We start from the raw sequence: 12,488 nt of genomic DNA on the forward strand, positions 1-12,488 counted from the left end.
AAAAAGTCCTGCAAACCGCTTCTTTGGAGCGGTGAAGGAGCGGTGTATTCACCGCTCCTTCACCGCTCCTGCCCATTGAAATCAATGGGACAGTGCGGCTATACCGCGGCTATAGCCACGCTGTATGAGGGATTTTAACCCTTTTTCGGCCGCCAGAGGGGGTTAAAACCGCACCGCTAGCGGCCGAATACAGCTGCAAGAACGACGGTACAGCAGCGCTAAAAATAGTGCTGTTGTACCGCCGACGCCCCCACCGCCCCAGTGTGAAAGGGGCCTAACATACACTTTAAAGTGTAACCAAAGGCAAAGCTTTTTTCTTTTTGTATTGGATAGGAGAGGGATTAGAACATCTGTCAGTTTTTATTGCTGTCTGTGCCCCCATTAAGGAGATTCACCCTCTATTTCTGTTTACTATCATCCTGAATGTGAAAGTAAGGCCCCTTTCACACTGGGCCGGGGGTGGCGTTGGCAGTAAAACGGGGCTATTGTTTTGCTTTACCGTCGGTATTCGGCCGCTAGTGGGGTGGTTTTCCCCCCCGCTAGCAGCCGAGAAAGGGTTAAAAACCACAGGATTTACCGTCCTGCCAGCGCACCGCTCCAATGTGAAAGCCCTCAGGGCTTTCACATTGGCAACAAAGCAGAAGCACTTTCAGGTCGGTTTGCAGGCGCTATTTTTAGCAAAATAGCGCCTGCAAACCGCCCCAGTGTGAAAAGGACCTAAAAGAAAATCCCACATTTTGGGTTGTCAACAGAACAGAAATAGAAGGGACAACTTCTCACGGAGACACTACTTCTGGTGAAGTAAGGGATTCCCTTAATTTGTAGGGATTTCTTCCCACTTCCTGCTTTGGCTATGGGACAGCAAGTGAAGGTAAATTTCCCAATGGGACACAGATGGCAAAAAAAAAAAAAAAAAAAAAAAAAACAATTTACAGGGGTTATAGCATACCTCCCATCTTTTTGAGATGGGAGCGAGGGACACCTATTAGCAAAAGTATGTAGGCATAGGACACACCCCCTGCCACACCCCCTTTAGGCTTAATGTACACAGGATGTTTTTACAACCTCTCCTGATTTAACTTGACAGATAATAACCCACGTTTAAAATGTCAGTTTAAACCGCGTTTACATGCTGCGTTTAGGCGCGTTTGCGTTTAGAAGCGCTTGAAGAAAATTTTTTTTTTCAAAATAGCCAAAAATGAAAAACGCCTGTAAACGAAATGTGGCTAAATGCGAGTTGCCGCATTTAGAAGCGTCTGGCGCTTGAAATGCCTCTAAACTCAGCGTCTGAACTCATTTTTTTGCTTTCCAAAAAAGGACTCCAAACTCAACTGCCTTAGAAACTACTATAAACGACCCGGTGTACATGTACATATAGGATAACATTGGATGAGTTCAAGGGCAGCTGAAAAAGCATCCAACTGCCTCTGAACGTCCGTATACCAGCAGCAGTGTACATGAGGCCTAAAGGAGAATTATACAAAAAAATAAATAAAAATTCGTTATTTTTTTTAACCACTACTCTTCCTTTATATTGGCTTTTGAAATGTATAAATACCGCAATTTAGAAATTGGATGAAAGGTTTAGCACCGGGAAACACTTTTGAAAGACAAAAAGTGCTTTTTACACATAACTATATAGATTAGACCAACATGAGGGACAAATGAAGAGGAAAGAGGTACAGAGGGACTTTGTTCCAAATCAGGGACAGTCCCTCGAAACTAGGAAGTTGGGAGCTATGGTTATATCCTCTTCTATCCAAAAAAAGTTTTGCCTAAAGTTCAGCTTAAACCATTTAGGGGTAATATAAGAATAACAGAATAACTTGGCTTTCTACTTGATGAACATTACGTTTCTGCCACCACAGCACCATTAACCTTCCACGGCAGCCAACACAGACTTCCCTGACCTCTTCTCTCTCTTCTGTCTGCACCTCAGGGTCACAGATGACCGCAATTTACAGCGGTCTCCGACAAAATGGCGCCCATAGCAGCCATCCAGTACGCAGTGACTGACCAAACCAGGTAGAAAAAACAAAACGAATTTAAAAAAAATAGGTGAATATGCATTAACTGTACAGTTCCATAAAGCATATTAACGTGTGTTTTATCTAAAATTAGGCCGGAGAAACTTTTTTTTTTTTTTTTTTTGCTAGTGCGGAACCCTAGAAGGGTGACATCATCAGTCCGCGCCAGGCTGTAGACATGGAGACGGGGAGCGGAGAGGGCTCTGAGCCGAAATATGCACAGAGGATTGACCCGAAAAAGCTGACCCCGGAGCAGCTGGAGTACATCAGACGAAAGGAGATGGCTCAGTGGGCAAAGAGATCGGGGAAGCTGAGAAGCAGAAATATTATCACTGGCCTGGCCATAGGCGGCATCGTGCTGGGGATCTGTATCCTTCCAGTGTGACCTTCTATACTCATTATACTGGAGAGACATGACCGGATCCAGTTGTATTCCCCACACACATCCCTCTGCCTGGCTACTGGGTCAGGGCTTATATACAGGTGTCATCATTGCCAGACTATGTGATCTAGATATCTGTAGTATTTACAGTGACATTTAGAAGTAGGCTTTTTTTTGTTCCTCCAATGTACAGTAAAGGCATAATGTGCTAGTATGCATTGCATACTAGCACATTATGTGACACTTACCTGCAAATGAAGCCCTCATTGTACCCGCTGGAGGCCGCATCTATCCTCACCCGTCTTCCTTCTGAGGCCGCGGACTCCAGCGATGCGATTGGCCGGAGCCACATGACTTCACGCGGGAGCCACTGGTGACCGCACACACTTCTGAAGAAACGGCACGGGCGGCTGTTCCTGCAGAACGCATTCGCCAGTGACCTCATCGGCGCAGTATACAGTTGATCTCTCCTAAAAGGCGCACGTTTAGAAGATATTTACAGTACCTGTTGGTATCCCTAGAATAAGGCTTGATAAAACAAAAACTGTGCTATTTAGCTAAAACCTTAAAGCAGCGGCTCAAAATGTTATACAGCACCAAACAAAGATATGACAAAAAAAGGAGCTGCGCTAACTATATAGTAATATGAGGTAAATATTCAATATCCTCATAAGTGTACACAAAGTGTATGCTACAATGTGTGAAAATTTGATTAAAGTGAATAAATTATGTATAGTGCCAATAAAAATTGGATATCAATAGATGCTAAATAAATGTGAAATAAATAATGCTGACATATAAATAAATACTGTCACCTAAATGGAATATAAAATATTAGGCTTTATAAGAACAAATTATGTGACTGAATCAACAAAAGCCCATGAGTGATGAAAGTGATCATACAAAATTGTGAATCATAACGTGCATTCAAACATATAACAAAAGTCTATGCAAATAATAAGGGACCACCGTGTTCTGGTAAGCTGCAGTATTTACTGTGGTGGAGGCACTTTTCACCAGCTATTTTTCTGGGATCACCAGTGTTGTACTTCTACAGAAGAGTCACCTGCACATTTGCATAGACTTTTGTTATGTTTGAATGCACGTTATGATTCACAATTTTGTATGATCACTTTCATCACTCATGGGCTTTTGTTGATTCAGTCACATGATTTGTTCTTATAAAGCCTAAAATTTTATATTCCATTTAGGTGACAGTATATTTATTTATATATCAGCATTATTCATTATTTATTTAGCATCTATTGATATCCAATTTTTATTAGAATAAGGCTTACCTATACGTACAAATTACACAGGGAGGTTTACATCCTCTATAACAGCCACTGGTGACAAAACGAGTTCCTCTACTAATATGATGTATAATAATGCTTTTTACATGGGTGGTTTTTTTTTTTGTTTTTTTTAAATTAACACACTCTTAAAGCGGAGTTTCACCCAGAAATGGAACTTCCGCTGTCTGGATTCCTCCGGGGGGGGGGAGCAGATACCTGTATAATCCAGGTATTTGCTCCCACTTCTGGCAAAAGATTGCCGCAGTATCTGCAGCAATCTATACCATGTCTGGCCCTGCTGTCTTCTGGAAGACACACAGGTTCCAGAAGACAGCAGGGACCACCTCAAAGCTTCACTTCCTGATTCTCTTACTCAAGATGCCAGCGCCTCCACCCGGAGCCGAGGGACAGGTAAGTGTCCTTATTTTAAGTCAGCAGCTACAGTATTTGTAGCTGTTGACTTTATTTTTTTTTTTTTCAGGCAGAACTCCGCTTTAAAGTGTTCACCTTTGATTTGATTATTAAAGGATCTTCGGCCCATCTCTTGTTGTCACAGCAGAGATTGCCACCAGCTGTACCTTTTTTAAGTTGCTTAATCTTAATCCTAAGTCAATGTCTGCTTGCAAGAAGTCAAGAAGTTGGGAGGAAGAGGGTACATCAGGATTGAGGTTTTGCCGTTCGCGTAAGATCTAAACTTATTCCAAACCTTGTCACAGGTATTGTTCATTGAAGGCTCCTGTGCTTTGAGTAGAGTTGAAACAACTCTGGATGAACAGCCTAGTGATTAAAGGCTCTTGTTTTACCATTCTAATGTGAAGGTTCAATCTGTGAGGATTCTGATGGGTGTGATGCCTCGAGCCAGAAGAAAGGGTATCAGAGGAATATTTACTGGAGGCTGGACACTAAGAAATATTGTCCTAGGGAATCATGGGTCTCCCTGCAAATATGGCAGGACTGTTATCACCGATTATTGTTGATATGGCAAGTCTCAAGAGCATTTTCGAGGTAGGAGGCCTAAATTAGATTGCATGCTCAAGGACTTGACAGGGCATCTATTGCTTCTGCCCAAGGGTGAGGTAGATGTGAAATAAACCTCCGCAGCTTGGTATTGCTTGCTGTAGCAAAAAGATGCCGTTCAGGAAAGGTACACTGGCCCACAATCCAACTGAATAACTTTGGTTGTAGGGACCATTTGTTGGGATCCAGGAATCCTTGGCATAGGTGATCGCCATCTGTGTTAAAGTGGGCTGGAAGATAGACTACTCTTAGGTCCTTCAGATTCCCCTCTGCCCAAATGAAGATGGGTTCCACTTCCCTTAGTAAGGAACTGTTGTTGGTTCTGCCTTGGTGATGTATGTATGATATTGCAGCTCTATTGTCTATCCGAATCAGAACTGATGTGTCCTTGATCTGAGAGAGCAAATGCTGTCGATGCGAGATGAGCCGCCTGAATTTCCAGGAAATTTGCGATGATGTCTGCCTCATTGAACACCCATCTATCTTGAACCAATATCTGGTTGCAATGTGCCTCCTAGCCTATTGCATTGGCGTCTGTGGTAACTGTGGTCAAGAAGAAATGCCTTAATGGATGTGGCTTTACAGGCATCTCCCTCTTTGTCCACTAGTGCAGACCCCTGTGCATCAAATTTGTTTGATAGATGCACTGGGATAGACGGTTTGCTCCATTGCTTCAGGAATTCTAGCTAAAAGGTACCTGAGGTGTCCATGGGACCATCTGGATACAAAGACAAAAATCCCTATTAAGTTGAGTTGGTTCGAGGCTGTTATGAAGGACCATGTCCTCACTTAACTTATTTTCTGAATGGTGGCCCACACTTTCTGAAATGGCAGGGACACTGTCCCTTTTACGGTATTGAATAGGGTGCCTAAACTGGAGAAAAGATGACTCGTTTGATTTACCATCCAACCGTATGTTAATAGTATAGGCCGCAGCAATCCCCTTTGTTCCACTAACTGGGCTAGATCTTTTAATAAAAGGAGGATATTGTCTGGTTAGTGATAAGAACTGAGACCCAGTTCTCATAAAGAAGCTTGGATAGTGATCCAAGCCCTCGTGAGGGCTCTGAGGGAAGTGCAGGGTCTGAAGGGGAGACTCTGGAATCGTAGATGGGCCTGGTCGACCGAAAATCTCAGATACTTCTAACAGTTGTAGTATGGGTGGGTTCAAGTAAGCATCCCTGAATCCCTGGGTACATCTAATTCTGCAGTTTTGGGGAATCAAGTCTGAATTTCCTTCTGTGACGCGGGAATTGGCTTTCTGTTTCCTTTCTGCAAAGAGTTATTTACCATCAAAAAAAGGGTATTTATACTAATTTTGTTTTGACTCAGTGTCAGCTTCCTGTAGTTCTGACCACAATACCCATATGGCTATCACATGTAGTGACATTGATTTCGCGAAGTAACGAATTGTATCTATCGCTGTCTCATCGGTGAAGACTGCTGAGAGCCATAATTCATCCAAAGCCTTGACTATATTTTCCCTAGGAACATTTTGATGATTAACTCTTTCCAGATTTTTGGTCCATGCCCACAGGGCTTTGGATACTGATAAGGCAATTGCTGACTTCCAGGTGTTTACCCGCCATTTGGTAAGCTCCTTTAAGTTGGGGTATATTCATCTGTCTAAAGGATCCTCAATTGAGGCTAAGTTATTGATTGGTGAGATGAAATTCTTTGTTATACGAAGCACTGCCACGTCTACCTCTGGCGGATCGTCTGGCATTGCAGAATCTTGTTCAGACCGTGGATAAAGTTTTCCTAGGCGATTGAGAGGAAAAAACATTATTTTTCTTTTTTTTTTTTTTTTTTTTTTTTTTTTTTCCTTTTCAACAATATCTCTGATATCATCCATCTGAGTAAGCCTATGTCTCCACTATTGCGACCTAAAAGACACGCAATTTTGATGCGACTTGAAACAATGCCTGTGTATTCTTGAGGTCTATGGACCTCAAGTCGCATCAAAGTGGGACCAAAGTAGTGCAGGGACCACTTTGAAGTCGCTGCGACTTGAAATCGCACAGGTATAAACGGTACTCATTGGAAATCATGGAGTATGACTTGTCATGCGATTTTGCAGTCTCAAGGAGCATGACAAGTCACACTAGTGGAAACTGAGCCAAAAGAAGGAAACCTGCTTCTTTAGAAATGGGAAGTACATCTTTTGACTACTCAGATGTAGTGTTGGCTTTATCCCATCCAGTAGCTGGCTTTACAGCCTGGACATAGGGCTGAACTAGGAAAAAGTTGAAGTCTGAGGGCCGAGCTCTTCTGAGGTATCCTCAGATGGCCCACCATCATCCAGATGTCTAGGAGGGATACTTGCTGCATGGTGAGAGGATTTTCTCGAGGAGGGGCCAGGAAGAGTTAACTTCTCTGGAGGAGATTGAGCTAATTGCTGCAATGGAACTGCTGTTGCTCTTTCCGCTATGTATCCCCAGCCTATCTTTTGAGTAGGACAGCTTACCTGTTAACCCTCTGACTCTCTGTTTGCTGCACAGCATTTAGGGATTTGATAGTTGGTGAATGTGAAGAACTATGTCTTTTCACAGATGAACCCTCGCCGCTTGCATGGTTTCCTGATCTGGTTGGGGCCTTCATAGGTTTGTTTGTCGCCTTGATGTCTGCTTTGGACTTCTTTTGGCGTACAAGCCTGAAATACATAAACGTACCAGCATAAGTGCTTTTTCCTCACCTGGACAATGGTCCCTACCCTACCTTAAATGTTGGAGAGGGTCTTGTTTGGGTGACGTATTGCTTATTTTAGGCAACAGACAGAAAAAGCAGCTAGAGAAAGATAAAGGAGTTAGCGACTGGTATTTCAGCTGGAGCAAGGAAACGGTATTCCTGAGTAAAGAAAAAGAAAGAAATTACATTTACTGTTGGTAAAAAACAGGGTTCCCTCCAGGGGCTCCCCGCATAGGCAACCTCCTCTGACAACAGGCTGCCATGCTGAAAGCCCCCAGCAATAAACAATGGAGCGGAGAGGGACATCTGTGGATGATACAACCCTCTAAAAAATGATTTTGACAAACAAGGGCAAAAGCTGGCTCCTGACGTCCACGCATGCGCAGAGCGGGCAGGAAGACGCTGAGGGACTCAGAAAAGCCGGTACCAGGAATGAAAGTACAATATCACAAGGAGGGGAAGGTGGTGGGGGAGGAAGAAACCGAAAAAGAGAGAGTAATGCAAGGAAAGGAAAGGGAGAGAGAATGGATGACAGGAGGGAGAAATGGAAAAATAGATATAGCTGCTTTCTCTGCTGCAAGCTTGAGCAAATGCCAGTATATAAATGCATATAGGAGCTCCTATTTAAGAGATAACTGCTATCCCAAAAGACCCACAGAACGGACTCCCTATCTTATCAGTGCATTTAGCTGCCCAAGAATAGGGACTGCACCTGGGAGAGGTTTGAATCCAGCTGGAAGCTGCCAACTGCAGCGGTAAGGGATGCTCGACCACTATTCACTGACCATGAGGGAAAAAAGGAGAATGCTGGGATTGCACTAATCCTTTTCTTTTATAATACTCACTGGCCTGAGGGAGGAGCCAAGGTGGAGCTTGTCACAGGTATGCTGCCATGGAGGCACCAGGAAAAAGTTTTGCCTTTTTAGTTGTATTTTAAGCTAACGCTGATCTGTCCTAGAAGTGCGGCAGAAAGAAGAGGGTGATATGCAGCAATTTAACCACTTCGATACTGGCCACTTTCCCCCCTTCCTGCCCAGGACAATTTTCAGCTTTCGGCGCTGTCGTACTTTGAATGACAACACTGTACTCACACTAAATTTTTATCATTTTCTTCCCACAAATAGAGATTTATTTTGGTGGTATTGGGTCACCTCTGCGGTTTTTATTTTTTGCGCTATAAACAAAAAAAGACCAACAATTTTGAAAAAAAAAAAAACTGATGGCACTGATGAGCACTGATTGGCAGCTGATGGGCGCATCTGATGGGGGCTGCACTGATAATCAATGTGCTGATTATCAGCGCAGACTCCCCCTCTGAAATGGAGAGCCGTCGATTGGCTCTCCCCGCCGGCTTGTTATCCTGATTACATCATATGAAGTCCAATCAGGATAACTATACCATTTTACCGCAGTCATATTGCTATATGGCGGGCGGCAAGTGGTTAAAATCCCTGGGCCGCTTAGTGGGCTCTGACAGCTCAGTACCCACCGAGGTTAAGTACAGTGGGACCAAGGAGGTGGGGAGGATGTCTGCCGTTGGTGTACCTTTTTCTTTTTTCCCAAAAAGGTGAACTAACCTTTTTAAAGCCAGAGCTGTTTTTGTGCATATTTTTAAAAATAATTTTAGGCCCGAAGATTAGTTAAAACCGTTAAACCTAATTTCTAAAAGTAGACACCCTGGAGAATAAAATGTTGGTAGTTCCAATATTTTATGACCCCGATGTCTCACCTGCCCTCCAGTGAAGCTAATGGAGCGCAGATCAGGCCATAATGACTGGGGAAATTGACACCAGGACCCAGAAGTGACATTTTAAATGTTTTTTCCAGATCATTAGCAGGAAGGGATGATCAGCAAATAGACATTCACTGATCTCCCTCCCCTCCACCTGGTGGCACCTGCTGATGTGGGCGCGGGGTGTTTGTGTGCATGGAAGCGAGTGGGCAGCTGCACATGGGCTACAACAAAATGGCCACCAAGCCTGCTTTGAAGACAACTAAAGAGATTATCAGTTAAGTTCTCTTCAAAGAAAGCAGCTCATCTGCCATTTTGTTGTAGCCTAATATGTCTACTTGTAAAACATCAATTTATACCATTGTAGTTGAAAGCGAGATTCCAGGCATGGATATCTTATACATAGTGACACTGATTCAGCGTGAACTAGTGTAACTATGCATATACATGTGACCTGGCTTATGCCCCTGGAAGCTGGAAATCACTCTAATAGTCAATGCCTTTCCAATGATCTCCACAGGCTTCAGGGTTCCATGCTAAGTTGTCGGCCCGATACATCCTGAGCACAGGATGTCTGCTGCTTTGCACGGGTACTGTTCAGAGCTTTGCAAAGCATTCGCTGATTGGACGAGGTGGATGGCAAGATGTAATCAATAATACATAATTAAAGGATAAGTTCATGTTTTGTAACATGTTACACCTATATTCAGGTTGAAACATGTTACAGCTGCACTGGTCCCTGCTCCCCCCCCAATCTGACAGCTATGTCACAATCGTCCGCCAGGCCCCGTCATGGCAAAACGACAAGGTCCGACAGTTTTTGTGATTGTCGGCTTGTAGTTTGCAATAGACTACCACAGCGCTGTGGTAGTTTATGAATTCTTCCAGTCACAGTGTAACTGCCTGGCCGTATCGGAGGTACAGCCAGATAGATACACAGATATTCTGCAGGACTGTTGCATTACACCCACGATCTGCTGATTGTGGGTGCAATGCTTTATAGGTACATTACAAAAAAAGTGTGTATTTTTTCACATGCAAAAAAAGTGCATTTATTATTTTTTTTTGTAAAGGTAACTTATCCTTTAAATGTATTTATTTAGGTATAAGCTGTGTAAGCAGGGCCACCATCAGGGGGGTACAGCCGTTACAACTTTGAGGGGCCCATCCGGACCAGAAGAAGGCAGGACGGGTGAAGGGGAGCCGTGCTGTGCGTTACAGAAACGATCTCACAGCGTGTGCTCTCTGTGGCATTGAGCTCAGACATCGAGCTCTTTACTGCCACCTCTGGCTACTATGTGCATGTGCACCCCTCGTGTACTGTGCTTCTGTGTGCCAGCAATATGTCAGCTTTGTGAAAACGAGCTGGGACCAGGTAGGAAGAAAGTAGGGGCTGTGAAAGGGAGGGAGGCTGTTTGTGTAGGGGCCAGAGCCTTGTGTGTTTACAGATTTGTGTATGAGTGGGGCTGATATATATAAAAATGTATGTACACGTGTGTGTGTGTGTGTGTGTGTGTGTGTGTGTGTGTGTGTGTGTGTGTGTGTGGGCTGGCATATATACAGGCGTGTGTGTGGGGGGGGTAATATATAGGTGTGAGGGGGCTGACATATATACAGGTGTGTGGGGGGGTGCTGACATACTGTATATACAGGTGTGAGGAAAGCTAACACATATATAGGATTGAGGGGGGCTGAGTGCGTACAGGTGGGGTGTCCGTTGTGTGGTGGTCAGGCTCGAAGAGGGGGGGGGGGGGGGTGGGCCTAAAGTTGTGTAAGGGGCCCAGAAATTTCTGATGGCTGCCCTGTGTGTAAGCATCTAAAATTGTCTTGATATTGGCCTCTTTCAGTCACCATACAGCAAAGCTTACATTGGGGGAGGGAGAAGCAGCACAAGGGGCCAGTCAGTTATTCTGCTGCAGTACAAGGAACATATTGATAGGAAGAGGGAGCAGAGTGACAAATGAGCTCATTACTCTGCTGCTTTTCCTGTCTAGTCACAGGCTGGGTGAAGGACAAAACCTGTAATTGTTACTGAACTGCAGCAGAGAATAAATTTGTTTCTTACTCTGCCAGACAGGACTATGCTGTGTAGCAGAGCTGTATAAATCTGAATAGACAGAAATATCAAATATTTGACAGGTAAGATAAACCAGCAGTCATATGTATTTCATCTGTGTAGCCAGCTATTTGCGGATTACCCCAGCAGATGTGTGTGTTTGATATTTGTGCAGCATCTTCAGAATTTATATTTTTAGATGCATTTGATTTAAAAACCTTAACTTCCTAACAGATGGATACACCTTTTTCTCTGTATCACAAGAAAAGTTTCTAGATGAACTAGAAGAGGAAGCAAAAGTGGCCCGAGCAAGATATCCAAAAACATCTGCCAATTAAATAAGGCGATTGAAGATTTTTCTGGAATTCTTATGCATGGATACCACCTTTCATCCTGGGGCTATGGAGCCAAAGCATTTCGCCTATCTTTTCCTATAAAACTCACACGTCAAAGATTAAAACAATTTTGTTTGATATATGGAATATATTCTAAATGACCATGTTTGCTGTGTCTGTATAATATGTACTTAAATTTTTATGAATAAAATATGTACAGAAGTCATACTTCTACAGTATACGACTATATTTCATATTGCATTGAAAACTAAATACCATATACCTGCTTCTTCACACATTTTTCTTTTCTTTTTGGAGGCCAGACAGTTGAAATACACTAGAGGTAAAATGTGTAAAGGCATGTCACATGGGTTGGTCTCTCTGTACTATCCTGTTCCTGGTAGCTGGCGGGTTTGGGCGCTGGTGGAGGCTCGTCCACTCTGATGGTTTCCAGGGCTCCTAGTGAATCCGAGAGTCGCATCCTTGTCAGCTGTAACGTCAGTGGGCAGGGATACGAAGGGGCTCTAGCATCACCTGACACTTCAACAGGGGCTGGTGTGGCTGCACACCCCGAATTGAATATTACCAGAAAAGTTTTTGAAAGTCCCAGTGGGGTTTTTAAGCAGCAATCGTCAAAAAAAAGAGAGATTTTTGTAAAAGGATATGTTTTTATTAGCAAAATACTCCGAACATAATTTAGAGAATACATGAATTTAAAAATATGAGCTCCGGTTTCACACATAACGAGACATATTGGGTACATGTGCAAATCAAGCAAATAAATGATCGCATAATAGGTTGCAGGGAGTGTATATATACTACCACTCCAAACAGTGTCACTTGTAATTATGGTAGTGCTTGCCAATGATAGAGAAGACCCCAATGCATTTCGACATTTATAAGGTCATTGTCTTCCTCAGGGGGTCCTTTAAGCTCTGTAAGGGCATTAAAGAAAA

General features: G+C 43.4%; 2 protein-coding genes across 2 annotated transcripts in view; one reads left to right on the top strand and one right to left on the bottom strand.

Moving 5' to 3' along the window:
• Positions 1-2,635, bottom strand: part of CNTD1 (cyclin N-terminal domain containing 1) — a 147,198-nt gene extending 144,563 nt beyond the window's left edge. The window contains exon 1 of the mRNA XM_073608383.1: positions 1,853-2,635. The gene's annotated coding sequence lies outside the window, so the exon portion shown is untranslated. The remainder of the gene's footprint in view (positions 1-1,852) is intronic.
• Positions 2,157-11,760, top strand: COA3 (cytochrome c oxidase assembly factor 3). Its single transcript, XM_073608384.1, has 2 exons — positions 2,157-2,395; positions 11,432-11,760. The coding sequence occupies exons 1-2, from the start codon at positions 2,206-2,208 to the stop codon at positions 11,533-11,535; spliced, it is 294 nt and encodes a 97-aa protein (XP_073464485.1). The 5' UTR covers positions 2,157-2,205; the 3' UTR covers positions 11,536-11,760.
• The last annotated feature ends 728 nt before the right edge of the window (positions 11,761-12,488 follow it).

Source organism: Aquarana catesbeiana, linkage group LG12, assembly GCF_042186555.1.
Source record: "Aquarana catesbeiana isolate 2022-GZ linkage group LG12, ASM4218655v1, whole genome shotgun sequence".
In the NCBI taxonomy this organism is placed as follows: Eukaryota; Metazoa; Chordata; class Amphibia; order Anura; family Ranidae; genus Aquarana; species Aquarana catesbeiana.